Source organism: Hippocampus guttulatus, chromosome 9, assembly GCF_054856545.1.
Source record: "Hippocampus guttulatus isolate MCC_2025c chromosome 9, RoL_Hgut_1.0, whole genome shotgun sequence".
NCBI classification, from domain to species: Eukaryota; Metazoa; Chordata; class Actinopteri; order Syngnathiformes; family Syngnathidae; genus Hippocampus; species Hippocampus guttulatus.
In genome coordinates this window covers 70,574-94,215 of record NC_141269.1, presented here as the reverse complement: position 1 = coordinate 94,215, position 23,642 = coordinate 70,574, and the positions used below count along the sequence as shown (strand labels likewise).

General features: G+C 62.7%; 7 protein-coding genes across 18 annotated transcripts; 4 read left to right on the top strand and 3 right to left on the bottom strand.

The window, feature by feature from the left end:
* The first annotated feature begins 362 nt into the window (after positions 1 to 362).
* Positions 363 to 6,927, top strand: aars2 (alanyl-tRNA synthetase 2, mitochondrial (putative)). Of its 4 annotated transcripts, none has more exons than XR_015101720.1 (21): positions 363 to 705; positions 1,110 to 1,298; positions 2,182 to 2,327; positions 2,409 to 2,600; positions 2,689 to 2,973; positions 3,052 to 3,160; positions 3,241 to 3,279; positions 3,343 to 3,457; positions 3,531 to 3,658; positions 3,733 to 3,868; positions 3,961 to 4,130; positions 4,204 to 4,317; positions 4,378 to 4,518; positions 4,936 to 5,073; positions 5,146 to 5,249; positions 5,329 to 5,437; positions 5,511 to 5,636; positions 5,720 to 5,830; positions 5,908 to 5,991; positions 6,057 to 6,187; positions 6,268 to 6,311. XR_015101720.1 is itself a non-coding variant. In XM_086118981.1 (21 exons), exons 1-21 carry the CDS (start codon positions 466 to 468, stop codon positions 6,463 to 6,465), a joined length of 2,988 nt encoding a protein of 995 aa, XP_085975107.1. In that variant the 5' UTR covers positions 363 to 465; the 3' UTR covers positions 6,466 to 6,621. The 4 variants fall into 4 exon arrangements, 3 of the variants coding, with proteins under 3 accessions (XP_085975107.1, XP_085975106.1, XP_085975105.1); XM_086118981.1 differs by having other exon boundaries at positions 6,074 to 6,187; positions 6,268 to 6,621; XM_086118980.1 differs by having other exon boundaries at positions 5,511 to 5,618; positions 5,908 to 6,187; positions 6,268 to 6,927.
* A 166-nt stretch (positions 6,928 to 7,093) lies between these two features.
* LOC147199603 (calpain-2 catalytic subunit-like) lies at positions 7,094 to 12,398 on the top strand. The gene is made up of 21 exons (XM_086118982.1): positions 7,094 to 7,470; positions 7,566 to 7,635; positions 8,305 to 8,423; positions 8,516 to 8,649; positions 8,715 to 8,883; positions 8,978 to 9,061; positions 9,164 to 9,249; positions 9,340 to 9,405; positions 9,490 to 9,650; positions 9,732 to 9,901; positions 10,325 to 10,336; positions 10,438 to 10,649; positions 10,735 to 10,771; positions 10,844 to 10,909; positions 10,985 to 11,042; positions 11,116 to 11,180; positions 11,248 to 11,316; positions 11,396 to 11,474; positions 11,672 to 11,788; positions 12,095 to 12,153; positions 12,226 to 12,398. Exons 1-21 carry the CDS (start codon positions 7,234 to 7,236, stop codon positions 12,247 to 12,249), a joined length of 2,094 nt encoding a protein of 697 aa, XP_085975108.1. The 5' UTR covers positions 7,094 to 7,233; the 3' UTR covers positions 12,250 to 12,398.
* Positions 12,399 to 12,867: 469 nt separating this feature from the next.
* On the bottom strand, positions 12,868 to 14,798 carry mrps28 (mitochondrial ribosomal protein S28). Of its 2 annotated transcripts, none has more exons than XM_086120669.1 (2): positions 14,637 to 14,798; positions 12,868 to 13,665 (listed from the first exon to the last, which is right to left on the bottom strand). In XM_086120669.1, exon 2 carries the CDS (start codon positions 13,478 to 13,480, stop codon positions 12,962 to 12,964), a length of 519 nt encoding a protein of 172 aa, XP_085976795.1. In that variant the 5' UTR covers positions 13,481 to 13,665; positions 14,637 to 14,798; the 3' UTR covers positions 12,868 to 12,961. The 2 variants fall into 2 exon arrangements, with proteins under 2 accessions (XP_085976795.1, XP_085976796.1); XM_086120670.1 differs by lacking the exon at positions 14,637 to 14,798 and adding an exon at positions 13,796 to 14,043.
* sde2 (SDE2 telomere maintenance homolog (S. pombe)) lies at positions 14,119 to 16,371 on the top strand. The gene is made up of 7 exons (XM_086120668.1): positions 14,119 to 14,299; positions 14,808 to 14,928; positions 15,011 to 15,122; positions 15,183 to 15,352; positions 15,426 to 15,537; positions 15,616 to 15,721; positions 15,993 to 16,371. Exons 1-7 carry the CDS (start codon positions 14,183 to 14,185, stop codon positions 16,029 to 16,031), a joined length of 777 nt encoding a protein of 258 aa, XP_085976794.1. The 5' UTR covers positions 14,119 to 14,182; the 3' UTR covers positions 16,032 to 16,371.
* On the bottom strand, positions 15,943 to 19,043 carry mtif2 (mitochondrial translational initiation factor 2). 6 transcript variants are annotated; one of them, XM_086120659.1, is made up of 11 exons: positions 18,909 to 19,043; positions 18,737 to 18,851; positions 18,474 to 18,645; positions 18,227 to 18,390; positions 17,685 to 18,126; positions 17,402 to 17,606; positions 17,082 to 17,334; positions 16,858 to 16,998; positions 16,617 to 16,781; positions 16,407 to 16,547; positions 15,943 to 16,302 (listed from the first exon to the last, which is right to left on the bottom strand). In XM_086120659.1, exons 1-11 carry the CDS (start codon positions 19,041 to 19,043, stop codon positions 16,133 to 16,135), a joined length of 2,103 nt encoding a protein of 700 aa, XP_085976785.1. In that variant the 3' UTR covers positions 15,943 to 16,132. The 6 variants fall into 6 exon arrangements, with proteins under 6 accessions (XP_085976785.1, XP_085976783.1, XP_085976781.1 ...); XM_086120657.1 differs by having other exon boundaries at positions 18,737 to 19,043; XM_086120655.1 differs by having other exon boundaries at positions 16,858 to 17,334; positions 17,685 to 18,390.
* Positions 19,044 to 19,291: 248 nt separating this feature from the next.
* psen2 (presenilin 2) lies at positions 19,292 to 22,089 on the top strand. 2 transcript variants are annotated; one of them, XM_086120666.1, is made up of 11 exons: positions 19,292 to 19,669; positions 20,001 to 20,120; positions 20,196 to 20,353; positions 20,424 to 20,565; positions 20,642 to 20,709; positions 20,777 to 20,997; positions 21,057 to 21,155; positions 21,433 to 21,489; positions 21,566 to 21,637; positions 21,707 to 21,822; positions 21,898 to 22,089. In XM_086120666.1, exons 2-11 carry the CDS (start codon positions 20,022 to 20,024, stop codon positions 22,051 to 22,053), a joined length of 1,188 nt encoding a protein of 395 aa, XP_085976792.1. In that variant the 5' UTR covers positions 19,292 to 19,669; positions 20,001 to 20,021; the 3' UTR covers positions 22,054 to 22,089. The 2 variants fall into 2 exon arrangements, with proteins under 2 accessions (XP_085976792.1, XP_085976793.1); XM_086120667.1 differs by lacking the exon at positions 19,292 to 19,669 and adding an exon at positions 19,708 to 19,857.
* Positions 22,086 to 23,633, bottom strand: dpy30 (dpy-30 histone methyltransferase complex regulatory subunit). Of its 2 annotated transcripts, none has more exons than XM_086120671.1 (5): positions 23,529 to 23,633; positions 23,138 to 23,175; positions 22,496 to 22,543; positions 22,293 to 22,420; positions 22,086 to 22,192 (listed from the first exon to the last, which is right to left on the bottom strand). In XM_086120671.1, the coding sequence occupies exons 1-5, from the start codon at positions 23,536 to 23,538 to the stop codon at positions 22,120 to 22,122; spliced, it is 297 nt and encodes a 98-aa protein (XP_085976797.1). In that variant the 5' UTR covers positions 23,539 to 23,633; the 3' UTR covers positions 22,086 to 22,119. The 2 variants fall into 2 exon arrangements, with proteins under 2 accessions (XP_085976797.1, XP_085976799.1); XM_086120673.1 differs by having other exon boundaries at positions 22,293 to 22,405.
* Positions 23,634 to 23,642: the final 9 nt, after the last annotated feature.

Below are 23,642 nucleotides of genomic sequence, written 5' to 3'. Positions count from 1 at the left end.
TTTGACATCTGTGAGACATGACGCAAAGTATCAGGCAGAGCTAAAGTGATCAAGCCGGTACTCGATCGTTTTTTCGAAATGGGTCACGGCGGACGTTCTCGTTGAGAATCGAATGAGCATTTTGAGCGATCCGGAGTGTGAACAAAATGAAACGGTTTTGTTTCGAATGTCCAATGGGGAGTGACAAATGAATGACATGATTTTTATTTTTTTGGGGGGGGGGCGCAATGTCGAAGCTCAAACGCTTTCAAACGGTCGGCCGGCCGGCAAACGTGCCAAGTCGACAGAGGCGCTGCTGTAGTACGCCTCCGACCAGTAGGTGGCGATGAGACGCTATGGCGTTTTGCTCCCGCCCCGTCGAAAAACAGCGAGTAAGGGCGACGCGGCGCCGCCGGAGGGAGCTTGCGAAGTCGTCTGTCCTCCCGGTCCGAAACTTCTGACCTTGCGGTTCTTCTCCCCCCCCCGATGCTCACGCTGCTTCGCCGGAGCCTCGGCTCCGCTCGGAGGCCGAACGGAGCGCCGCTTCGGCCGGTCGGCTGGGTTCGCCGAGGCAGCGCGTGTCCCGCGGAAGTGAGCGCCGCGCGCGTCCGCAAGACTTTCCTGGACTTCTTCGAGCGGGAGCACGGACACCTGCCGGTCCCGTCGTCCCCGGTCCGGCCCAGGGGGGATCCCAGCCTGCTCTTTGTCAACGCCGGAATGAACCAGGTCGGTTCGCGGGACGGGGGGGGGCGAACTCCGTCGAAGCCGAGTCCTTTCAAAATAAGAGCGCGCAAACAACGCTTCTGTAAGTTGAGGACTTGGTTGTTTTTCAGTGGATTGCTCTTCTTTACGAATGACAAAAGGAGAGATGGAATCATTTAATGCAGTTTATTAAAAGGAGAAAAAAAACCGTCTGCACCTCCGAACGGATGGACGAGGACGCAAGCCCCTTTTCAGTTCCGAAAACACTTCCTGCTTCTCTTTAGCCAATCAGACGCAAGCAACATAAGAACGTTTCAACAATCGTTCAACAGAATATCAGTTAGATAACGATAACATAAAAGAATATAATGCTCCAATATCAGTTGAAAAAAAAAATATTTGTTTTATTTTTTGGGCCGCTGTTCCAGTTCAAGCCCATCTTGTTGGGCACGGCGGACCCCCGCAGCGCCATGGCGTCCTATCGCCGGGTGGTCAACAGTCAGAAGTGCGTGCGGGCGGGCGGCAAGCACAACGACCTGGACGACGTGGGCAAGGACGTGTACCACCACACCTTCTTCGAGATGATGGGCAACTGGTCCTTCGGCGACTACTTTAAGGTGCCACTCGTGCAGACCTGGTGGGGGGGGGGGGGGGGTTAAGCCCTCCGTCACCCATCGTTGGCGTTCCGGGAGCCATTTTGGGTCCAAAATGGCTCCATCCGGGAGCCATTTTCAGCGTGTTGCGGTGCTGTTGGGACGTCGCCCACAATGCATCTTGAGAAGCCGGGAACAGGGGGAAGCTTTTGGCACCCCCCACCCCCCAAAAAAAACAACAATTTCTAGACAATAACAAACAAAATATCCAAAATCGAGGGGGCGTAGCTTGCGCTTGAGTTGAGGTCATGGAAAAATGACCAAAATGGGTGACAGGGCAGAAGAAATGTGGGCCCGCCCCCCCAGCAGCAATTTCTTCAATCGATAGAACCAAATCGACACGTTCTTCAGTATTCTGCGCTTTGGAATTCAGGGATGGCAATTTTGCGTTTTTATTTCTGAAATTGATCATTTTTGTGAATGGTCTAAATCCGTTGAGAAAATTTTAGGGGGGGGGGGGGGTCAGGTACCTTACGGTGGAGTTTTCACGAGCTCTCCCGATCAGTCTTTCCCATCTTCCGATTGTAAGCAGCCCCCGCGATTGGACCCGTATGCAGATTCTTTTTTGGGCGGGGGGCGCAATGTCGAAGCTCAAACGGTCGGCCGGCCGGCAAACGTGCCAAGTCGACAGAGGCGCTGTAGTACGCCTCCGACCAGTAGGTGGCGATGAGATTACACATTGCGATTGGTTCGCCGGTCCAGGCCACGCCCCTTTTTTTCATCACTAGCCATCGCCATCCCTGTGAATCAAATTCTCCGCCCGCGATCGGTCATCAGCGTTCGAACGGCGAACAGCTCAACGTTGACGGCGGACCGTCTTCCGCCCCCCCCCCCCAAATAATTGCAGGAAGAGGCGTGCGCCATGGCGTGGACGCTGCTGACGGAGCGTTACGGGATCGCGCCGGACAGGCTCTACGTGTCCTACTTTGCCGGCGACGCCGCTTCGGGCCTGGACGCCGACGAGGAAACTCGCCGCATCTGGTTGGACGTCGGGTAGGCCGGGTCGCCGGGGCAAGGGGGGGGGGGGGGGGTAGCGTTGTCGACCGACGTGACGACATGGAGCCGCCGCCGCAGGGTTCCTCCCGCTCGCCTTCTGGCGTTCGGGCCCAAGGAGAACTTCTGGGAGATGGGCGACACGGGCCCGTGCGGCCCCTGCACCGAGATCCACTACGACGGCGTGGGAGGCCGCGACGCCGCCCCCTTGGTCAACGCCGGCCGGCCGGACGTGCTGGAGATCTGGAACCTGGTCTTCATGGAGTACAGCAGGTGCGCGCGCCTCGCCGCCTTCCCTTTTTTTTCTGGGCCCGGTTGAAAAGCGCCGGCTGGCCGCCCCCCCCCCCCTCCGACGAGACAGGGAGCGCGACGGCGAGCTGCGCCCGCTGCCGCGCCGCAGCGTGGACACGGGCTTGGGGCTGGAGAGGCTGCTGGCCGTCCTTCAAGGGAAAAGCTCCAACTACGACACCGACCTCTTCGCCCCGCTGATGGACGCCATCTTCCGGAGAAGCGGCGTGGCCCCGTACGGGGGCCGCACGGGGCCCGAGGCGCCGGTGGACGCCGCCTACCGGGTGGTGGCCGACCACGGCCGCGCCCTGGCGGTCTGCATCGCCGACGGCGTCCATCCGGGCATGTCGGGGGCCGAGTGAGTGGTGGGGCTGGGGGGGGGGGGGCGGCCCCGACACGGGAGGGCGTCACGCCTGCCCTTTCCGCTTGCCGTCAGGCTGGTGCTGAGGAGGATCCTGAGGCGGGCGGTGCGCTTCTGCGCCGAGGTCCTGCGGGCTCCCCCGGGAACGCTGGCCAGCCTGGTGCCGTACGTGGCGGACAGCCTGGTACGTCCCCCCCCCCCCCACACACACACACACACACACACCCCGCGTGCACTCTCGGCAGCTGTGCTTTGCGCACGCAGGGCGACGTGTACCCGGAGCTCCGCCGCGAAGCCGACAGGGTGAGTCGTCCTGGCGGGGCGGGGCCTTCCGGCAGGAAGCGGCTGACGGCGAGCGTCTGACAGGTGATGGACGTCATCAACGAGAACGAGGAGCACTTCCTGTCCAATCTGCGGCAGGGCGGCAGGCTCATCCGACGCACCCTCCGAAGCGTGGACCCGCAGCGCCCGATCTTTCCCGGTCGGTCGGCCGGCGCCCGCGAATCGTTAGCGTTAGCGCCTTGACGCGAGGCTCTCGGGCGTTTGTCGTTCAGCGTCGGTGGCGTGCTCGCTGCACCGGGACTTGGGCTTCCCGCTGGACCTGGTGGAGCTGATGCTGGACGAGAAGGGCGTGGCCGTCGACCGGCGGGAGGTGGAACGGCTCGTCGCCGGCCAGCGCAAGGTAAGCTAGCTAGCTAGCGCGCGCGGTTGAGGGGCCCGACGGAAGTAAAAGCGCCGTGCGGCGGATGGCGTCAGGTGACGTCGGAGCGGGCCGGCGCCGACGCTCGGCTGACGCTGACCGCGGGCGCCCTGGCCCGGCTGCGGCGAGAGGGCGTGGCTCACACGGACGACAGCGCCAAGTACGACTACGCGCTCCGGCGCCAGCGCTACGGTGCGTACAGGCGCGCCCACGAGAAAGACGTCCAAGTCGCTCGAAGACCGTAACGCGCCGCGTGCCCCCCCCCCCCCCCCCCCCCCCCGCAGAGTTCCCAGCATGCCGAGCGCGCGTGCTAGCTCTGTTTGACGGCGCGGCGCTGGTGCCCCGGGTGGAACCGGGTCAGCGCTGTGCCGTCATCTTGGACCGGACCTCCTTCTACGCCGAGCAGGGCGGGCAGGATGCCGACCGCGGGTACTTTGTGCGGGACGACCTGCAGGTGAGTGCCTCGTCGCCCGCCGCCCGCCACCTCCCCCCCCCACCCCCGGCTCAGCGCTTCCTCTTGGGTTAAGGAGGTGCCGTTCTCTGTGGAGCACGTGTCGACGGCGGGGGGCTACGTGATCCACCAGGTGACCGCCGCCGACGCCCTGCGGACCGGAGACCGCCTGCGCCTCCATCTGGACCGGGTGAGCGCCGTCGATTTCCAAAGGAGTAAAAAATGCTTGAGCGCGTCGCCGTCCTCGCAGGCCCACCGGGTGGCGTGCATGAGCAACCACACGGCCACGCACCTGCTCAACTTTGCCCTGCGCGAGGTCCTGGGCCCGTCCGTCCGCCAGAGGGGATCGCACGTGTCCGCCCGGCGCCTGCGCTTCGACTTTACCGTCAAGGTAATGCCTTAGCGCTAAGGCCTTAGCCGCTAACACCTTAGCGGCTAAGGTGCTAGTGCTAAGGCGCTAGTGCTAAGGACTTAGCCGCTACGGCACTAGCGCTAAGCCTTAGCGCCTGTGCTTCGACTTTACCGTCAAGGTAACGCCTTAGCGGCTAAGGCGCTAGCGCTAAGGCCTTAGCGCCTGCGCTTCGACTTTACCGTCAAGGTAACGCCTTAGCGGCTAAGGCGCTAGTGCTAAGGCCTTAGCCGCTAAGGCGCTAGTGCTAAGGACTTAGCCGCTAAGGCGCTAGCGCTAAGGCCTTAGCGCTAAGGCTTAGCACCTGTGCTTTGACTTTACCGTCAAGGTAACGCCTTAGCGGCTAAGGCGCTAGTGCTAAGGCCTTAGCCGCTAACACCTTAGCGCTAACTGGCGCAGGACTCGCTGAGCGCCGAGCAGCTTCGGCAGGTGGAGGCCCACGTCAATGCGGCGGTGGAAGCCGACCAGCTGGTGCACGTCCAGGAGGTCCCCCTGAAGGTGGCCGTGACCATCGGGGATGTCCGGACGGTGGATGAGGTGAGCGCCCCCCCCCCCCCCCCCCACACCACCACCACCCACCCTCGCCGTCGGTTGACCGGCTGTCTTCAGGTGTATCCCGACCCCGTTCGAGTGGTCTCGCTGGCGGTTCCGGTCTCGGACCTTCTGGACCGTCGCGCTGTCGGCCGCGCGTCGGTGGAACTCTGTTGCGGAACGTGAGACCGCCGAGGCCCGAGCGCGCTCCCTTTGAGCCCCCCCCCCCGTATACACCGTACGTGCGTTTGTGCGTCTCAGCCACCTGGCGCGGACGGCCTCCATCGGCAACCTGGCCATCGTCTCCGAGCGGCAGCTGGTCAAAGGGATCAGCCGCATCGTCGCTGTCACGGGGGCGGAGGCCGCTCGGGTGAGTCGAGGCAAGGACGAGGACGAGGTCTCGCCCGACCGCCGCTTACGTTGTGGCGCCGTCGGCTTTTGAGGCTCGGGAGGCGGGCCGGACGCTGCTGGAGCAAGCGGACTCGCTGGCGGCCAGGATGACGGGTCCCGCCTCCTCCCGCCTGGACCTGGCCCAGAGTCTAGCCAAGGAGGTGGGCGCGGTCTCCGACGTAAGCGGCGCCGTCCGTCTTTCGGCCGGGGGGGGGGGGGGCTTGACGCGCCTTGACCCTCCTGCGGCGTCCCGTCTTCCCAGGCGGTGGACAACACGCCCGTGCCCCAGTGGCTGCGAGGGGAACTGCAGGCGCGCCTCAAGGCCATGCAGAGGCGGAGCAACACTTTGGTCCGCAAGCTGGAGAGCGCGCAGGTGAAGCCCCCCCCCCCCTTTTCCCCACAATCGCCGCTCCCCTTTCCCGTCGCGCTAACCGCCGTGGCGCCGCGCAGGCGGCGCTCGCGGCCGGGGCCTTGCTGACCGAGGCCAAACGGGAAGTCCTGCTGGTCAGCGCCGTGGAGGCGCCGTCCTTGGCGGTAAGGTTGTCGTCGTCCGCCGCCGCCGCTCGTCCCGGCGCCTTTTTTTTTCATTTTGTCGCCAGCCTTTCCGTGCCTTCAGGTCCTGGTGAAAACCGTCAACCTGGTGAGTGCGGCGCATCCCTCCGCTCGCGTCATGCTGCTGGCGTCCCAAAAGCATTCCGGGAAAGTCCTGTGCGCCTGTCAGGTTCCCAAGGTAACGCCCTGGGGGGGCGGGGGGGGGCCTGCGGTCAGGAAGCGTCTGATCGGCCGCCGCCCTTTGCGCTCCCGCTCAAGGACTCGGCGGCGGCGCTCCCGGCTTCCGATTGGGCGACGGCCGTGTGTCGCAGGATGGGCGGCGACGGCGGCGGCTCGGCGGTGGTGGCGCGCGGAACGGGACGCGGCCGCGACGTGGCGCGGGCGCTGGCCTGGGCCGAGACCTTCGCTCGCGATCGTCTCGCCGGGCAAACGGGAAGTGCGGGAGCGGGGCCGTAAACCTTCGGAGTCTGATGATGATGATGATGATGCGCAGAAGCCCCCCCCCCCCCTCCGGTCACTTCTATCGGACAGCAACTTGCGTGTTTTGCGAGAGGCCAATTTTTGAACCCCGATGCGTACTTGTCCTCGGCCTTCATCCGAAACGAGATTCGTCGAAAGCGAGACGTCGGCCGGGCTTGAGGGACATCCGAGAACCAAGCCAAATCATCCTGCAAAGCCTAAAACAAGGGACATCGGGGGGGGGGGGGTTCTTTTTTTTTCTTTTTGGACCTTGAAAAAAACTCGAGATGAGCCCACTAGAGGGAGCCAGAGGAGCGCTTGTTGACGAAATCCGACTTGGTTGTTGTGTGTGTTGGGGTCCGCGCGGGGGCGCCTCTTTCTTCTTGGTGGGACGCGACGCGACGCTTTGGATTGTTGCTTTTTTTTTTTTTCATTAAACTCATGTTTCAAGTCACTGTTCGAAGGAGTGAGAGTGTCCTTTTGGAGATTTTTACTTTTGGGGGTGTTTGGGGGGTCAAAAGAGCTTCGCCCTTCATCCAAGCTGGAAACAATTTGCGACTTTGCGGAAGCGCAAATGACGCGGGCGCGCGCCCGCCCCTTCGGCAGGGCGTGGGTTTATTTGCCTGGCGTGACGTCACGCAGAGCACAATCCCAGACTCAGACTGCCTGCCGAAGTTTTTCCAGGCGGGCGAAAAGTCGAACGCAGCCGCACAGCAGCCACACAGCCGCCTTTTCCCCCCCCCCCCTCGCCTCGTTCTCGTCGCCATGTCCGGCGTGGCGTCCACCCTGGCCAAGAAGCGCGCCGAGGCGGCGGGCTTCGGCACCAACCAGCGGGCCGTCCCTTTCCTCAACCAGAACTTCGGCGCCTTGCGGGCCCAGTGCCTGAGCGGCGGCAGGCTCTTCTGCGACCCCGCCTTCCCGGCCGCCCCCGAGGCGCTCGGCTTCAAGGAGCTCGGACGCAACTCGTACAAGACCCGCGGGGTCACCTGGAAGAGGCCCACGGTACGTCTCCCCCCCCCCCCCAGCGCGCCGCTTCCTTCCCTCCTGCGTTCGTTGGGATCGTCGGAGATTGACGCCGCTCGTTTGTGTCCAATCAGGAGCTGGTATCCTCACCTGAATTCATCGTGGGCGGAGCCACCAGGACCGACATCTGCCAGGGGGCGCTCGGTACGTTCACCTTCTCCGTCCGTCCGTCCGACGGCGACATGGGGAGTGTTTGTTTGTGCTCATCATCAAGTCGGCTTCTTCTTCTTCGTATGTCACACAATAAACACACTCGCCATCTTGAGAGCACGAGACGAGAAACTCGACGTGAGCCGCGTCGTCTCTCTTTCTTGAGACGCCACTTCTCGTTGGCGAGAGGGACGAGAAACGGAACGATCCGCAACAGCGAGCCTTGTCGGGGGACGGGGGGGGGGGGGGGAGACTCGAGTGTGTGTGTGTGTCTTTCTCTCTCGCTCTCTCACACACACACACACACCCTTTCGAGCCCCCCCCCGCCCCAACTCTGCCACACACGCCATCAAAAGTACACAAAGGACACGCAAAGTGGAGAAAATCTTTCTTCTGCTGTTGCCGACACACCCTTGCACTGTGTGTGTGTGTGTACACGCGTGCGTGATGACTCACCAGCTGCGTGACTCACTTTTTTGTTTTCGCATGTTGGAATTTTTTCTCTGCCTCCAGCTTCTCTTTTTTTTTTGCGCTTGCGGTCGGGACCGCTAAACGCGCAGACCGAATTCCCCATTTGCCAATAGTTTTGGAAAAAATGGCCCACTTTTGTCCAAGTGGACATTTTGTCCGGACTGGCGTCTAATTGTCGGCGTGACAACGCAGGTGACTGTTGGCTGTTGGCGGCCATCGCGTCGCTGACCCTCAACGAGTACGTGATGGCGCGCGTCGTCCCAGATGACCAAAGCTTTCGCGACAACTACGCCGGGATCTTCCACTTCCAGGTCAGAGGTCACGCCCCCCCCCCCCCCCCGCCCCCTCCTTCCCCGTTTGCGTTCAGGAAGCCACCCGGCCGTTTCCTCTTGCGCGCGTGCAGTTTTGGCAGTTTGGCGAGTGGGTGGACGTGGTGATCGACGACCGACTTCCGGTGAAAGACGGCGAGCTTCTCTTTGTGCACTCGGCGGAGGGTCGCGAGTTTTGGAGCGCGCTGCTGGAGAAGGCCTACGCCAAGTGAGACCCCCACACACCCCCCCCTCCCACCGAGCGCCTCCTAAAGCCGGCCGGCGTGCGCGCAGGGTGAACGGCAGCTACGAGGCCTTGTCGGGGGGCTCCACCACGGAGGGCTTCGAGGACTTCACGGGCGGCATCGCCGAGAATTTTGACCTGCAGCGGGCCCCCGCCGACCTCTTTCAAATCCTGCAAAAAGCCTTGGAAGCGGGGGCCCTCCTGGGCTGCTCCATCGACGTCAGTAACTCACGCCGCTGCGCATGGGCGGCCCGATGGTGACGTGACGTGACGTGACGTGTGTGTGTGTGTGTGTGTGTGTGTGCGCCTCCAGATCACCAGCGCGGCGGACTCTGAGGCGGTGACGCGCCAGAAGCTGGTCAAAGGTCACGCCTACTCCCTGACGGGCGCCGTGGAGGTCAGAGCCGTCGTCCCGTCTCGTCCGGCGCGGCCGCCGCTTGGCTCAAGCGGAGGCCAGGAGGTCATCTCTGGAGATTGACCTCCTGACCTCTGTGCGCAGGTCAACTTTCGAGGTCGTCCGGAGAAGCTGGTCCGGGTCAGGAACCCTTGGGGTCAAGTGGAGTGGACCGGCGCCTGGAGTGACGGGTAGCGGGACGGCGATGGCGTGAGATCGGCGGGGTCGCCCCCCTCCCCCCCCCACCCACCCCCCTGACCACCCCTGTCCCGTCCCCGCAGGTCGTCCGAGTGGGATTCGGTGCAGGGAGACTGTCCGCACGCCAACGCAGAGGACGGAGAGTTCTGGTGAGCGCGCCGCCGTCCGCCAGGCAATCTCACACATACGCACTTGGAGTGACTCTTTTGGGTGGGGGGGGGCGGGGTGGCCAGGATGTCGTACCGAGACTTCCTGCGCCACTACTCCCGTGTGGAAGTGTGCACTTTGACCCCCGACACCATCCTGGACGACTCGGTCAAGCACTGGGGCGTCAACAAGTTCGATGGCTCGTGGCGGCGCGGCTCGACGGCCGGCGGCTGCAGGAACCACCCCTGTGAGTTGGCCCTCGGCGCCCCGCCGGGCCGGGCGCGGCGAGCGAGCGAGCTAGCCTGACGCGGCCGCGTGTTGCCCGCAGACACCTTCTGGATGAACCCGCAGTTCGTCATCAAGTTGGACCCCGAGGACGACGACCCGGACGACGGCGAGGCGGGATGCAGCTTGGTGTTGGGTTTGATCCAGAAGAACCGAAGGAAGCTCAGGAAGCAGGGCGAGGACATGCATACCATCGGCTTCGCCATCTACGAGGTGACGGAAGAGAAACCTTCCGAAAAGTGCCATCGGAGTGCCGCCCGCGCATGCCGACGCGAAAGAGTAGTGTGCCGAGCGCGGAGCCTTGGTGGACCCCCTTTTTTTTGCTTTGCCGCGCCTCATCGTTTCTCATCTTTTGCAGCCGGGTGCCCTAACCTCTTGCCTCCGGACACGGCGAACCTTCCCTCGGGCCTTCCTTCCTGACGAATCGCGGCCGCTTCCTCGCCTCTCCTCCCCGTACGCTTTTCTCCGCCCTCCGCCGGTCTAGCGTTTCTTGGCTCGTCTGCTTTTTCCGCACTTCGCTTCCACCGCCGAGTCTCGCCGCTTGTCCTCCGAAATGGGGTTTGGCTTCGGCGCCGCCACCGGTATCGCCGCAGTTTTATTTTTGCCCTCTGTGACGCGGCCCCCGTTGTGTCTCAGCTTCCCGGACAGGTGAGCAGCGCCCGTGCGAAGGCCGCCAGGAGGGGTCGCGGTGTGGCGTCGCCTCGGTAACCGGCGGCGGGGGGGGGGGGGCGGCTTTGTCTGCGCCTCAGTTCCACGGCCAGCGGCAGGTGCACCTGGACAAGAACTTCTTCCTGACGCACGCTCAGACGGCCCGCTCGGAGACCTTCATCAACCTGCGCGAGGTCAGCACCCGCTTCAAGCTGCCGCCCGGCGAGTACCTGGTGGTGCCCTCCACCTTCGAGCCCCACCTCAACGGCGACTTCTGCATACGCGTCTTCTCCGAGAAGCGGAGCCAGACCGTGTAAGCGCAAACAAGGCTCTCCCCTCGCGCACCGCCGACTCCTTTTAGCACTCACGCGGAATTTTGCGCGTGCGGACGTTTTCAGGCCCTTCGACGACCCCGTCGGCGCCGACCTCGACGACGTGAGTCGTGAAATGAAATCCCGTTCCGCTCGGCCGGATTGGCGCTAACGCGGCGGGCGCGGCCTTTGACAGGAAATCGTCGCCGAGGAGGAGGTGGACGCGGCGTTCCGAGGCCTGTTCGCCAAGTTGGCGGGACCGGTACGTAGCCGAGGGGGGCGCCGAGGGTCTTGACGGTCGCGCCGATGCTAACGTGTGCGCCGCGACCACATCCAGGACATGGAGATCTCCGCCGCCGAACTGCGCACCATCTTGAACAAGATCGTCTCCAAGCGTGAGTTTTCGCCGCCAGGTGGCGCGCGGCGAACCCACGGCAAGGCTTTTTTATGGGTCTCCTCCGCCGACAGGAAGCGACATCAAGACGAGCGGCTTCAGCTTGGACACGTGCAGGGTCATGGTGAACCTCATGGACGTATCCTTTACCCCCCCCCCCTCCCGCCCCCCGCTCCTCCCGCGCTGATCCTTGACGCCGCGGTCAGGAGAGCGCCAACGGCAAGTTGGGTCTGGCGGAGTTCGCCACCTTGTGGAAGAAAGTGCAGCGCTACCTGGTAGCTACGGCGATCTTGAACCCGTCCGAGCGCTGACCTCGGTTGACCCCCCCCCCCCCCCCCCCCTGTCCCCCGACAGTCCATCTACAAGAAGAACGACACGGATGACTCGGGCACCATGAGCACACCTGAGATGAGAGTCGCCTTCAAAGACGCCGGTCGGTCCCGAGACTCCTCTTTCGGTCGACCTTCCGAGACGCTAATCGGTCACGCTAACGCTAACGCACGCCGCGGTCGACTGCGGCCGGTTCCTGTCACGCCAAAACTTCAAAGACGCGACGGGCGCTTTCAAAGCTCCCCTTTCACGCGGGCAGAGTGAGCGTTTGACCCGATTCCTGTGACTTTTTTGTCGTAGGTTTCACCCTGAACAACGCCATCTACCAGCTGCTGGTAGCCCGCTACGCCGAGCCGGACTTGACGCTGGACTTTGACAACTTTGTGGGCTGCTTGATGAGGCTGGAGATCATGTTCCGTAAGACGAGCGCTCGCTCCTCACGCCTGCGCTAGTTAGCCGGCTAGCTAAGCTAAGGGCGTCGCCGGAACAAACATTTAAAGCTTACATGGCTAGCGAAGCCAAGTGCGTTGTCGAAACGCCACTTTGTGCCGCTCGGCGATCGGGTGAGCCGAGTGTGGTGTTAAAAACAAAAAGTCCCCGCTAGTTGCTAACCGCTAACAGGTTCGGTAGGTGCGATGCAAAAACGCGACGTGCGACAAGTGCCTTGTGAAAACTGTTCTCCCAGCTAGTTGGCGACAACAGAAGTGTGTTTTGTGCGCTCAGGAATCTTCAAGAAGTTTGACCCCGACGACAGCGGCTCCATCCAGCTCAACTTCAACCAGGTCGAAGTTCATCTCCGCAAATTGAAATGGCGTGGGCGTTGTCGTGACGGTTTGTTGTCCTTGCCTCTTTAGTGGCTAAACTTCTCCATGATCTGAACGGCCTTCCGGCGGTTCCCGGTGACGTCAAGTGCCTGCCCCCCCCCCCCCCCCCCCTCCGAGAAAACAGCATCCCGCCTCGACAATTTTACGTCGACGTGCCTTTTACCGGAGCAAGAAAAATCAACAAATAAAAGCTGTTGAACACGCCTGCTCAGATGGCAAAGTTCTTTGAATACGAGCTGAGGGCGGCCATCTTGTGTTGCCACAGAGACCGACGACTTCCACTTTTGGGTTTTTCACTCAAGACCCTCTTATGAGGGCGTCTTTTTCACTAGGATCCCTGGACGGGCGTGAGAACCTCCCCGAGAACCAACTTTACTGGCCGCGTGGACCGTTCGCAGGAGATTATCTCAGGATGGTGACTTGCGATGCAGAGCAATCTTTTGAGTAGCACTCGGAGACGCAATTTGAAAGAGAACATTTAGAATCGCACGCGCGCCACGGCCTGTGGCAACTTTTAATAAAATGGAGAGAAAATGCCTCCGCGGAGATGTCAATGTATTCAAGTCGGCTGCGCTGAGCGTGTGGCCACGCAAGATGGCCGCCGGCGGCTTCATCCGACTTGAATTATTTTAGCACCCCCCCCCCCCCCCCGGCTTCACCAACGAGACAAGCTTAGGATGCGCAAGCGTTTTATTCGAACAAAAGTAGTCCAGCGGAGAAAAAAAATCATAATAATAAAAAGCAAAGAGCGGGCGGCGTCGCTCGTTCAGGAGCGGCCCGGCCCGTGGTCCAGCGGACCGAGCAGGGTGGCGTGGGCCTCCAGCAGGGTGACGTCGGTTTCGGCCCCCAGGAAGCGCCCGGTGAGCTCGGCGTCGTGCAGCCTCAGGCGGACCCTGGCGCCCCGCTGGAGCTTGTCGGCGTCCGCCGCCGGCCGCCGACACACGGCGTGGAACTTGGCGCCGAAGTCGACGTACGCGTCGTCGCCGACGACGTGAAAGATCCTCCCGACCACCGTCTTGTCTTTGCCCGGCCCCATCTGGACCAGCGGGCTGCGGCGGAAGAGAGCGGCGAACGTGGCGTCGTCTTCCCGGTCCGACGACGAGGCTCCGGCGGCGGAAGCCTCGCGGCGACGGAGCTCCGACTGGGAGGTGAAGGCGGCCGCGAAGCCCGACTTTGGCTCGTTGTCCTCGGAGGAGCAGCAGCGGCGGAGGCTCCGCGGACGGACCGGCGCGACCTGGCCGAGCGCGCGGCGGCCGACGGGGACGACCTTACGCACGGCCGACATTTTGTCACCGACTCACAACCGCCGCGTTCAAATTCACTCGGGGGGCGAGTCCTCCGAAGGGCGCCTTTTCCGCCCCGTGACGTCACTTCCGGAATGAATCGACCGCACCCGCTGTCCTCATTGGCCACCGCCGTTTTTTGGAACGTCACTCACTCCAAAAGCTGTCGTATGACTTGATATGAACTCTGAAAGAAATAAAAGCGAATATTGATGATATTCTGAACGGGTTCAGATCACGGATGGATCGTCGGATGACATTTGTCCGTGATCACGTATTTCACCCAAAGCCGCTGAATTTATTGATCAAAAGCCTACTTGATCATTTGGTCACGTCCATACAGGCCAGCAGGTACTCCGAAAAGCAGCACGCAATGCAAAACCAGCCAGTTGGTCGTTGTATTTCATTTCAAGACGTGACACACTAATTGTTGTGATAGCCTTCGGTGTTCGGTGAGTCTGTAACGTGAAACATGAATCGACACCGGCAACAAAAAAAAATACGATTTTTGGCGCACTTATTTTGCTTTGCGTTTGGTCAAAATTCTGCAACATGGCAAGCTAAAGGGGCTGAGTATAAAAGGTCTTTGGTTGAAGAAGAAGAAGAAACCGAAGAAAAAGAAGAAGGAAAAAAAAGAAACCAAAGAAGAAGAAGAAAACCCGGAAGCGTACGCAAAAATTAAGCAAGCGCGGGGCCACATCAAGATGGAGCCCACCACGGAGGTTTTTGTTTGCGGGCCGTTCGGTTCGCGCTTTTCCGCGTGTGTTTTTCCGCAAGGTTCGTCGGTGCGAGATGTTGTGGAGCGGTTCGTCCAACAATGGGTAAGTTTGAGCGGCGAAATCGACCGCGAGCGACGAGCCTTAAACTCGCGTGCTAAGCTAACCGGTCGGCACTTGATCACTTGATCGTGCTCGCACCACTTGTTCCGAAAGACCGACCAAAGGTCGGTTCGTAAACGCGCAAGCTCCGTCGTGTCCCGAATTTGAGTTAGTCGGAGCTCGAGATGATTGCCGAAAGACGTGAATGGAAGCGGTGACGTCACTTTCACGGGGATGGCAATTTTGCGCGGATACGCGGAAATCCGCCGTTTTATTTCTGAAAGTGATCATTTTTGTGAATCTTCCAAATCCCTTCAGAACATTTTAGGGGTTCGGTTACCTTATGGTCGAGTTTTCACGAGCTCTCCCGATCAGTCTTTCCATCTTCCGATTGTAAACAGCCCTGCGATCGGACGCGTATGATGTCTCCCTCGTTGCGATTGGTCGCCCCGTCCAGGCCACGCCCCTTTCCGCTTTTGTCATCACTAGCCATTGCCATCCCCGCTTTCAGGCGCCGGCGTCGGCGCGGGACTTTTACGTCAGCAGAGACGGCGGCGTGACCCGCCCGGACGAGCGCCTGCGGGGCGGCGCCGTCTATCGGCTGGCGCCGCGCCTCGCGGGGGGCAAGGGGGGTGAGTGGTCTCTCGAGCGGCGGCGGTGGGGTGGGGGGGGGCGGAGATGAGTTGACGGGTCCCCCTGCGCCGCTCTCGGCAGGCTTCGGCTCCATGCTGCGAGCGCTCGGCGCGCAGATCGAGAAGACGACCAATCGCGAGGCCTGCCGGGACCTGAGCGGACGTCGCCTGCGAGACGTCAACCACGAGAAAGAGTGAGTGACGGGGGCCCGGGCGAGCGCGTCCGTGCAAAAAGTTCACGTTTCCGGACGCAGGATGGGCGAGTGGCTGAAGCGGCAAGCGGATCGCGAGGCCGACAAGGAGCGGCGGCGCGCCGAGCGTCTGCAGAGGAAAATGGCCGAGCCCAAGCATCAGTTCAGCGACCCCGCCTACCAGCGCCAGTGTCACAGCCTGTCCGAGCGGCTGGAGGACTCCGTGCTCAAAGGTATCCGAAAAAGCGCGGCGAGCCCCCCCCCGGCCGTCGGCGACGCGTCTCACGCGCCGTCGCTCCGCCGCAGGTCTGCGGGCGGCGTCGGGTTCGCGGGCGGCGGCGGCCTCCAAGCGGCCCGGTCCCGCTCGCCGCCGGCCGCCGCTCAAGAAGAAGAAGACGACGGCGGGGGCGTGTTCCTGGTGAGCGCCCGCGGAGAGGACGCGCCGGGCCAGCCGAGAAACCCGCGCTGACGTCCTGTCTTGTCGTCACGGCGACAGGACCGGCTTGGAGGATATGAGCTCGGAGGATGAGGACGACGGAGACGAGACGGCGTGCTCGGGGGAGGAGAGGGCCGTGGCGGCCGGCTGCTCACCCGCCCCGCAGGTAAGAACTTTGTTCCGCCGCGGGTGTCTGTCATTCCAAAATTTCAAACAATGCCCCCCCCCCCCCCCCGCTTCCTGGTGTTGCAATAAGCGATTCATTGATGACCGTGAATCACCCCCAATGATGAGCATCGACAGACCTCATCCAACCCCAAACGCCGCACACAGAAAAAAAAAAAGGGGGCCCCGCCCCCAAACGCGACAAAGTCTGAGAAGGAGATGGACCGAGTCAAATGTTTATTTGTGTCTTTGTGTGTCTTTGCGTTCCGCAGCGCGAAGAGGCGGGCGAGGCGGCGTCGGCCTCCGTCTGAATGGCGCACGGCAACCGGCGAGATTGCGGCTTTTTTTGGACCGCCGTCTTTTTTTTTTTTTCCTTCAAATGGGGGGGGGGGGGGGGCCGTGTCGGCGGCCCTCAGAATCCGGGGTCCCAGGCGCTGACCTGCGGCGCCTCCACCTCCCGGAAGCACTGGACGAGGTCGCCGGGCAGGAAGGTCACGTCGCCGTCGGCCGACAGGCCGCACTCGCTGCCCGCCCCCGCGGCGCTCACGTCCTCCTTGTGGTGCTTCAGCGCCAGCAGGCCTCCTGGGGGGCAAAGACTCGCTCAACAAGGCTCCCCGCACCCCCAATAAAAAAGCTCGCCGGCTCACGCAAGCAGTCGCCCCCTCCCCCCGTCATTTGTCGCTCACCCTCCCAAAGCGTCTCGCCGCCGCGAATCAGTCGAAACTTCATCTTGCGCTCCAGCTGACCTTTGAGCACGCGGCAGCCGGCCACCGCCGTCGTCTTCTTGCCCGTCGTCACGTCGAACGCCGCCAGAACCGTGGCCTCGCCTGGGGGGGGCGGAGCCACAGGGGTCAGGCCAAAACCGTAAGCCGCCGCCGCCGCCGCCGCCCGCTCACCCAGGACGCGGCGCTCCAGCAGCGGCGGCAGCTTGTCGGCCAGCTCGGCCTTGAGCTCGTCCACCATTTTGTAGATGACGTCGTGAAGCCGGACGGCGATGTCGCGGCGCGCCGCCGCTTGCCGGACGGCCTTGCTCGCCGCCACGTTGAAGCCGTACACGCTGCCTGGGGGGGCGGAGCCACGGGCGAAGGAGAACGCGGAATCGACGGCCGAACGGAATCCCGGGGCGACGTACGCTACCTCCGAAGGTTTCCGCCATGTTGAGGTCGTTTTCCGAGACGTCGCCGATGCCGAAGTGAACCACGTCCAGGCGACATTGATGCTCGGCGTCGTAGGTGTCCAGGATGTTCAAGATGGCCTCCAAGGAGCCGTCCACGTCGGCTGGCCGGCGGGGACAAAAAAAAAAAGCCGTCGCGACGGCTTTTGCGGACAAGGGGCGTCCGAGGCTACTTGGCGAGGCGCACCTTTGATGACGAGCGGCAGGGCGGCTCCCGCCGGCGCCGTCTTCTCGCCGGGCCGGCTGGCGAAGGCGCTCTTGTTGTCGCGGTAGAGCCGCGCCTTCCTCTGCCGCCAGCTGAGGTGCGCCAGCTCCGCCCTCTCCTTCCTGTAGGCGCGCTCGTGGTCCCGCCTCTTGGCCGCCACGGCGCTTCGCTCCGCCCCCAGCCGCTCCAGCTCCTCCTCCCGACCGCGCCACGCCGCCACCTCCCTGGCGCGTTGCTGCCGACGCCCCCCAATGATCACTTGCCCAATGACATTTTCTGACTTTCGAAAGGGGCGGGCCAACCTCCGACTCCACCTCCAAGACGAGGTCCCCGGCGGAGGGCGCCTCCTTCCAGCCCAGCACCTCCACGGCCACGCCGGGCCCCGCCTCCTCCACCGCGCGGCCGCGCTCGTCCAACAGCGAGCGCACCTTGGCCCAGGTCTTGCCCGCCACCAGGGCGCAGCCTCGCCGCAAGGTCCCGCGCCGGACCAGCGTGGTCGTCACCGACCTGCGAAGGGGGGGGGGGGGCCGGTCGAGACGTCGTGAAAGGAAGGGGGCGGGGTCACGGGGCGCGTTTGGGCCTCACCCTTTGCCCTTGTCCGTGCGACTCTCGAGCACCAGGCCCTCGGCGGCGCCGTCGGGTTCCGCCTTCAGCTCCAGGATCTCGGCCAGCGCCGCCGTGGCCTCGGCCAGCGCCGGCAGGTTGCGGCCCTCGAGGGCCGACACGTGGACGGCCTGCACGTCGCCCCCGAAGTCCTCGCACACCACGTCGTGGGCCAGCAGCTCCCGCTTGACCCGCCGGGGGTCGGCCCGAGCTTTGTCGCATTTGTTCACCGCCACGATGAGGGGGACCCCCGCCCGCTTGGCGTGCCGGATGGACTCGACGGTCTGCGTCATGACGCCGTCGTCGGCGGCCACCACCAGGATGACGATGTCGGTGGCGTGGGCGCCGCGGGCCCTCATGGCCGAGAAGGCGGCGTGACCCGGCGTGTCCAGGAAGGTGATCCTCTCGCCCGTCGCCAACTCCACTGCGGCTCGGAGAAAAAAGGGGGCGGCGGCGTTTTTGGGGGAAGGGAGGCAAAAAGTCCACGTCGAAAGCCCCGCCCGCGGCGGCGAGCCCCGGCGTACCTCCGAAGGCTCCGATGTGCTGCGTGATGCCGCCGGCTTCGGCGGCGGCCAGTCGGCTTTTCCTCAGGGCGTCCAAAAGCGTGGTCTTGCCGTGGTCCACGTGGCCCATGACGGTGACCACCGGGGGGCGCCGCACCAGCCTGCTGCCGCCGTCGGCGGGGGGTCTGCGCATTTTCGCGAGACTCCGCGGATCAAGAACGGGAAAGGCCAGACCCGCTCGACCGTGATTTGCCGGCGCGGCTTTTACCTGGGCACGGCGTCTCGGTCGCGGCGCCGCGGCTCCTCGCTCAGCTTCTCCCAGCGGAACTTCATGCCCGAGCGCGTCACCGCTTCCTTGATCCAACGCTCCTCCAGCACCGAGGACGGGCCCGCGCGCGACACGTCCAGCGGCGTGTTCGCCAAGGCCTCCAGCACGTGATCTGCGTTACACGCGCGGCCTCGTGACGACGATGCCGCTAGCGCGGCCACCGGCGGTTCCCGCGCGAGCGTCGCCTCGGAGGACGAATTTACCAGGGTGTTTGTTCATGGCGCGCGCGAGGGCCTCCACGGTCATGGTCTGCCTGATCTCCACTTCCCGTTTGTCGGCTTTCACCTTTGGCCTCGGCTCCTTCCCCTGACCTTTGAACTGCGGAGGGGAGGGTGTCACAATTGAGAGGTGTAAGGCCGGGGAGCGCTCGCTCACCTGCTTGGAGGCCAGCAGAGGGGCGGAGGCGGCGGACACGGGACGACGGGGAAGGGGCCGAGACGGCAAGTTCTTCGCACGGTGGGGCAGACCGCGCGCCGCCGCCGACGACGTCAGCTTCATCATCCGCAGCATCCTCACTGAGAAGACGAGACGGTCACTTTTGAAACGCGACCTCCATTCATGTGTGTCGTGCTTGCGCAAATGATCAGGACGCGGACGGTCAAGCTCAACGAATGCAACGATCACATATGTACGCTTTTGATGCGGTGATGGCGAAAATAAAATCAGATTCACGAGAGACGAAGGCAACCGAGACGAAATAAGGGCTGACCTGAGAGAAAAAAAGCAACTTTGAATTCCGACCGGATGGTCTCATGTCGATTTGTTCGTCTGGACGGGCGTCGCCATGACACTCCACCGTACCGGAAGCCAGGGTATTACGTTGCCGCCCCCCCCTCGGCGTGAGGTGGAACTGCAGCATGAGTGACGGACGGGGTGGCCGCCGTCTCATTTAGCTTGAAGAATTATCTCATTTATGGTAAAGACTTGTTTAGTCCTTTTTTTCATGGTTATTGAAGAAGCCGAACAGAATATATATTTTTTCAGTAGAGCTTGTCACGTTTCGATGTAAACAAGGAGGCGTGACGTCACGTCACGTCCACCACTCGGCTCGCAGTCAGGTGACCAACTGGTGACTTGACTTCCGCCTTGCGACTGTCTGGCTGCGCGGCGCTCGGCACTTCTACTCGACAAATCAGGTACAACTTTGACGTCCTAGATTTCCCCCCCCCCTCCCAAAACACCGCGGCCGGGTCGAGTGTGGCGCACGTCACGAGGGTCGAACGCGAGCGGTCGCGCGCGTTCGTCGGCTCGCATCAGCGACGCCAAAAAGGGGACTCGGGTCCTCCTCGACCGAGGCGGATTTGATGTGAACTGCGACCTTAACGTTTGTCCCAAACAGCCGCCATTTCTGTCTCGTCAGATTATTATGAGTATTATGATGATTTTTTTCGCGTTTTCACACCCAACGAGTTTGTCATTGGCTCTGAAGTCAGGCGGCCATGTCCTCGGGCGCTTTGTGTTTTCCAGGCGCGGTCGCAGGGCGCGGCCATGGAGGCTTCGGACAGCGAGGACGACGCCTACACGGAGCGCACGGCGCTGGTCCAGTCGGAGAATCCGGCCGTGCCGTCCTACCGCTCGCCCAAAACGGTAAACGGACGTGCGTCCCCCTCCCCGACTCAAGATGGAGTCGGCAAAGCCTTTGAATGACCCCCCCCCCCCCAGGCCGGCGGGGAGGCGGCGGCGGGCGACGAGGAGCTGAGCCTCAAGTACGGCGCCAAGCACGTCATCATGCTTTTCGTTCCCGTGACGCTGTGCATGCTGCTGGTGGTGGCCACCATCAAGTCGCTCCACTTCTACAGCGACAAGACGGACCAGCAGCTGTGAGCCGCCGCCGCCGCCCCCACGCCCCCCCCCCCCTCCCGCCATCGCTTAACCTCGCCGCCCCCGCAGGATTTACACGCCGTTCACGGAGAACACGTCGTCGGTGGGCCGGCGCCTGCTCAACTCGGTCCTGAACGCCGCGGTCATGATCAGCGTCATCGCGGCCATGACGGTCCTGCTGGTCTTCCTCTACAAGTACCGCTGCTACAAGGTGCGCCGCCTCCCCTGTTGCCCCCCCCCCCTCGCCCTCTCACGCCCCCCCCCCCCCCTTCGCTCGTTGCCGGCAGGTGATCCACGGCTGGCTCATCCTGTCCTCGCTCTTGCTGCTCTTCTGGTTCAGCTTCATGTACCTCAGGTGAGCGCCTCGGCGTCGATTCGCCCAAGCCGATGGTCACCGCCCCCCCCCCCCCCCCCCCCAACAGCGAGGTGCTGAAGACGTACAACGTGGCCATGGACTACCCGACGGCGGGCGTGCTGATCTGGAACTTTGGGGCGGTGGGCATGGCGTGCGTCCACTGGAAGGGTCCGCTGGCGCTGCAGCAGGCCTACCTGATCGCGGTCAGCGCGCTCATGGCGCTCGTCTTTGTCAAGTACCTGCCCGAGTGGTCGGCCTGGCTCATCCTGGCCGCCGTCTCCGTCTACGGTGAGCGCCGCCGCCGCCGGGGGGGCCTTCTTCCTACTTCTCACCCCCCCCCGCCGCAGACCTGGTGGCCGTCCTGAGTCCCAAGGGTCCGCTGAGGATGCTGGTGGAAACGGCGCAGGAGCGCAACGAGCCCATCTTCCCCGCCCTCATCTACTCGTGTGAGTCGGCCGCAAACGGACGCCATTTTGTCCCACAAAATGGCGGACGATAGTTTACCAATTTATTTTTATTTTTTACGGTATGAAGAAAAAGAATGCCGGCGACGCGCGGTGGATTTTGGCCCCTCCCATCCTAAACGTCAACATAAATACGGCCCCCCCGCCCCACCCCACCCCCGTGTTTTGTACCATTTTCTTTTCCGCCACACGCACGACAACCGCGATCGCGAGATCACATCCGGCGTCGCCGACGAGCGCTTTGCGTTTGTGCGCGCAGCCGCCATGGCGTGGACGACGGGCCCCCCCGCCGACGGCGAGCCGGGACGCGCTTCAGGTGGGCGGCGCCCGACCGCCCGCGCTCTCTCGAGTCGCGCCGGCAACTTTGCGCTTCACTCTGCCGTGTGTGACAGATGAGGAGGCGGAGCCGAGCGGCCGGGCGGCGGCGGAGGACGACGACGAAGACGACGACGAGCGGGAGGAGCGTGAGTGACGCGACGGCGGCGCCTAGCGTCGCGCCCGCGTGACGCGAGGCGCGTGTTGTGTGACGGCAGGCGGCGTGAAGCTGGGCCTGGGCGACTTCATCTTCTACAGCGTCCTGGTGGGCAAAGCGGCGGCCGGCGGGGGCGACTGGAACACCACCGCGGCGTGCTTCGTGGCCATCTTGATCGTAAGACACTCGAAGCACCTTTGCGGACGGCGCGCGGCATCGGTCTGACGGCGGCGGCGGCGGGCTGCCTTTCAGGGTCTGTGCGTGACGCTGCTGCTGCTGGCCATCTTCAAGAAGGCGCTGCCGGCGCTGCCCATCTCCATCACCTTCGGCCTCATTTGCTACTTTGCCACCGACTCGCTGGCGCGACCGTTCATGGACGACCTGGCCGCGCACCACTTTTACATCTGAGCCCCCCCCCCCCAATAAAAAGGAGATGTTGCCAGACTGGAGTCGGCTTTTATTGGCAAAGAGGCTTCAGTTGCGCTCGTCAAACTGCGCTTTGTTCTTGAGGAGGAAGGCGGCCAGATACTCGATGGGGTTCAGCGGCCTGCGGGGAAGGCAAAAAACAAAGGCCGCTCCGTCAGGGACGCGGCGGGTGTAGAGTACGGCGGCGGCGGCGGCGTCGTCGTCGTCGAGCGCTCTCTCACCTCTCCTTGGCCAGCACGGCGAGGCCTTGCAGCAGGATGGGCACCACCGTCTGGTCCAGGTAGGCGCGCGTGGGCAGCGCCTGCAGGTCCACCTTCTGCTTGCACGTCTTCTCCTGCTCCAGCGTCCTCTGGCGCGGGGGCCAGAAAGCGTGTCGCAATCGGCGCCTAATGCCCCCCCCCCCCCTCGCAGACGGACACCTTACCTGAATGCTGTCTGTCAGCCCAAACTCCGCGTGGGGGTTTTCCGACGGCTGCGACAAAGGCAAAATGACAATCGACCGCTTGGCAACGGAGACGACAGACGCCCAAACGCGCCCGTCTTATCATCAAACGACAACATTCTTCCACTTTACGCCCCCCCCCCGGAACATGGCAACTTTGGTGCTGGGACTGCCGCTTTGCTCATATCTAACTCGGGGATGGCAATTTTTGCGCGGATACGGATCATTTTTGTGAATGGTCTAAATCCGTTGAGAACATTTTAGGAGGGGGGGGGGGGGGCGCAGGTACCTTATCGTCGAGTTTTCACGAGCTCTCCCGATCGGTCTTTCCCATCTTCCGATTGTAAACAGCCCTGCGATCGGACGCGTGTGATGTCTCCCTCGTTGCGATTGGTCGCCCCGTCCAGGCCACGCCCCTTTCCGCTTTTTTATCCATCGCTAGCCATTGCCATCCCCGCTAACTCGGCTCGCTCTTGCCAATGAAAGGAACGGACCGGCGGTCGATGGTCTCGGCTGCGCAAGTGTGTCCAAAAGCAAAAACTGGAGACGATTCTTTGTACGTTCACTGCATGCACGCGAGCATTTGTGAGGACACCGATGATGACGATGGTGATCGGCACTCACCGTGGGATGCTCCATCGCGTGTTCGGCGTCTGTGTGCTCTGCAAAGAGAATCGCGGTCACTTTGGACGGCCTCAAAATGGGCTCCCCAAACCTATTTTCGCGCTTTTGGCCGACGCTAGAAAGCGCAAGCGTTGTGTTTTCTAGCGATAGAAAGACGGCGAAGGAAAAAAAAAAAACAGTAAAGAGCCAAACTGGCGGTTGGTCGTCCGGTCCGGATTGTGAGCGCGAGCGAGTTAGATTAGCATCAACCTTTAACTGTTCGACGTCCGCGGACTTTTTGGCTCGCTCTTGATGCGACGCGAAAGGAGAACGGGAGAAGCAGCGGCGACCTTGACGGAAAATCTTATTTTTATTTCTATTTAAATGAGGAAAAGAACAACAGTGAACTCACCGTCCGCCATGTTTGTTTTGGGCAGCCGTCGACGATTCTGCGCCGCCGATTCGCTCTCGCTCAAAGACGTCACTTTCTCGTGACGTCTTTTCCGAACGCGGTCCTCGCTCATTT

What these genes read in the sequence shown, in the direction of transcription:
- aars2 (XM_086118979.1), top strand. Translation starts at nt 466, where the DNA reads ATGCTCACGCTGCTTCGCCGGAGCCTCGGCTCCGCTCGGAGGCCGAAC. An exon ending in CGTACGTGGCGGACAGCCTG is followed by an intron (nt 3,161 to 3,240) that starts GTACGTCCCCCC and finishes TTGCGCACGCAG; the next exon opens with GGCGACGTGTACCCGGAGCT. An exon ending in GCAAGCTGGAGAGCGCGCAG is followed by an intron (nt 5,831 to 5,907) that starts GTGAAGCCCCCC and finishes GGCGCCGCGCAG; the next exon opens with GCGGCGCTCGCGGCCGGGGC.
- LOC147199603 (XM_086118982.1), top strand. Translation starts at nt 7,234, where the DNA reads ATGTCCGGCGTGGCGTCCACCCTGGCCAAGAAGCGCGCCGAGGCGGCG. An exon ending in CGGCTGCAGGAACCACCCCT is followed by an intron (nt 9,651 to 9,731) that starts GTGAGTTGGCCC and finishes TGTTGCCCGCAG; the next exon opens with ACACCTTCTGGATGAACCCG. An exon ending in GAGGCTGGAGATCATGTTCC is followed by an intron (nt 11,789 to 12,094) that starts GTAAGACGAGCG and finishes TTGTGCGCTCAG; the next exon opens with GAATCTTCAAGAAGTTTGAC.
- mrps28 (XM_086120669.1), bottom strand. Translation starts at nt 13,480, where the DNA reads ATGTCGGCCGTGCGTAAGGTCGTCCCCGTCGGCCGCCGCGCGCTCGGC.
- sde2 (XM_086120668.1), top strand. Translation starts at nt 14,183, where the DNA reads ATGGAGCCCACCACGGAGGTTTTTGTTTGCGGGCCGTTCGGTTCGCGC. An exon ending in ACGGCGGGGGCGTGTTCCTG is followed by an intron (nt 15,538 to 15,615) that starts GTGAGCGCCCGC and finishes TCACGGCGACAG; the next exon opens with GACCGGCTTGGAGGATATGA. An exon ending in GCTGCTCACCCGCCCCGCAG is followed by an intron (nt 15,722 to 15,992) that starts GTAAGAACTTTG and finishes TGCGTTCCGCAG; the next exon opens with CGCGAAGAGGCGGGCGAGGC.
- mtif2 (XM_086120655.1), bottom strand. Translation starts at nt 19,043, where the DNA reads ATGCTGCGGATGATGAAGCTGACGTCGTCGGCGGCGGCGCGCGGTCTG. An exon ending in CATGGCGGAAACCTTCGGAG is followed by an intron (nt 16,782 to 16,857) that starts GTAGCGTACGTC and finishes CCGCCCCCCCAG; the next exon opens with GCAGCGTGTACGGCTTCAAC. An exon ending in CGGCGAGACGCTTTGGGAGG is followed by an intron (nt 16,303 to 16,406) that starts GTGAGCGACAAA and finishes TTTGCCCCCCAG; the next exon opens with GAGGCCTGCTGGCGCTGAAG.
- psen2 (XM_086120666.1), top strand. Translation starts at nt 20,022, where the DNA reads ATGGAGGCTTCGGACAGCGAGGACGACGCCTACACGGAGCGCACGGCG. An exon ending in GGCCGCCGTCTCCGTCTACG is followed by an intron (nt 20,998 to 21,056) that starts GTGAGCGCCGCC and finishes CCCCCGCCGCAG; the next exon opens with ACCTGGTGGCCGTCCTGAGT. An exon ending in CGACGACGAGCGGGAGGAGC is followed by an intron (nt 21,638 to 21,706) that starts GTGAGTGACGCG and finishes GTGTGACGGCAG; the next exon opens with GCGGCGTGAAGCTGGGCCTG.
- dpy30 (XM_086120671.1), bottom strand. An exon ending in ACGCGATGGAGCATCCCACG is followed by an intron (nt 22,544 to 23,137) that starts GTGAGTGCCGAT and finishes CCTTTGTCGCAG; the next exon opens with CCGTCGGAAAACCCCCACGC. An exon ending in GGCTGACAGACAGCATTCAG is followed by an intron (nt 22,421 to 22,495) that starts GTAAGGTGTCCG and finishes CCCCCGCGCCAG; the next exon opens with AGGACGCTGGAGCAGGAGAA.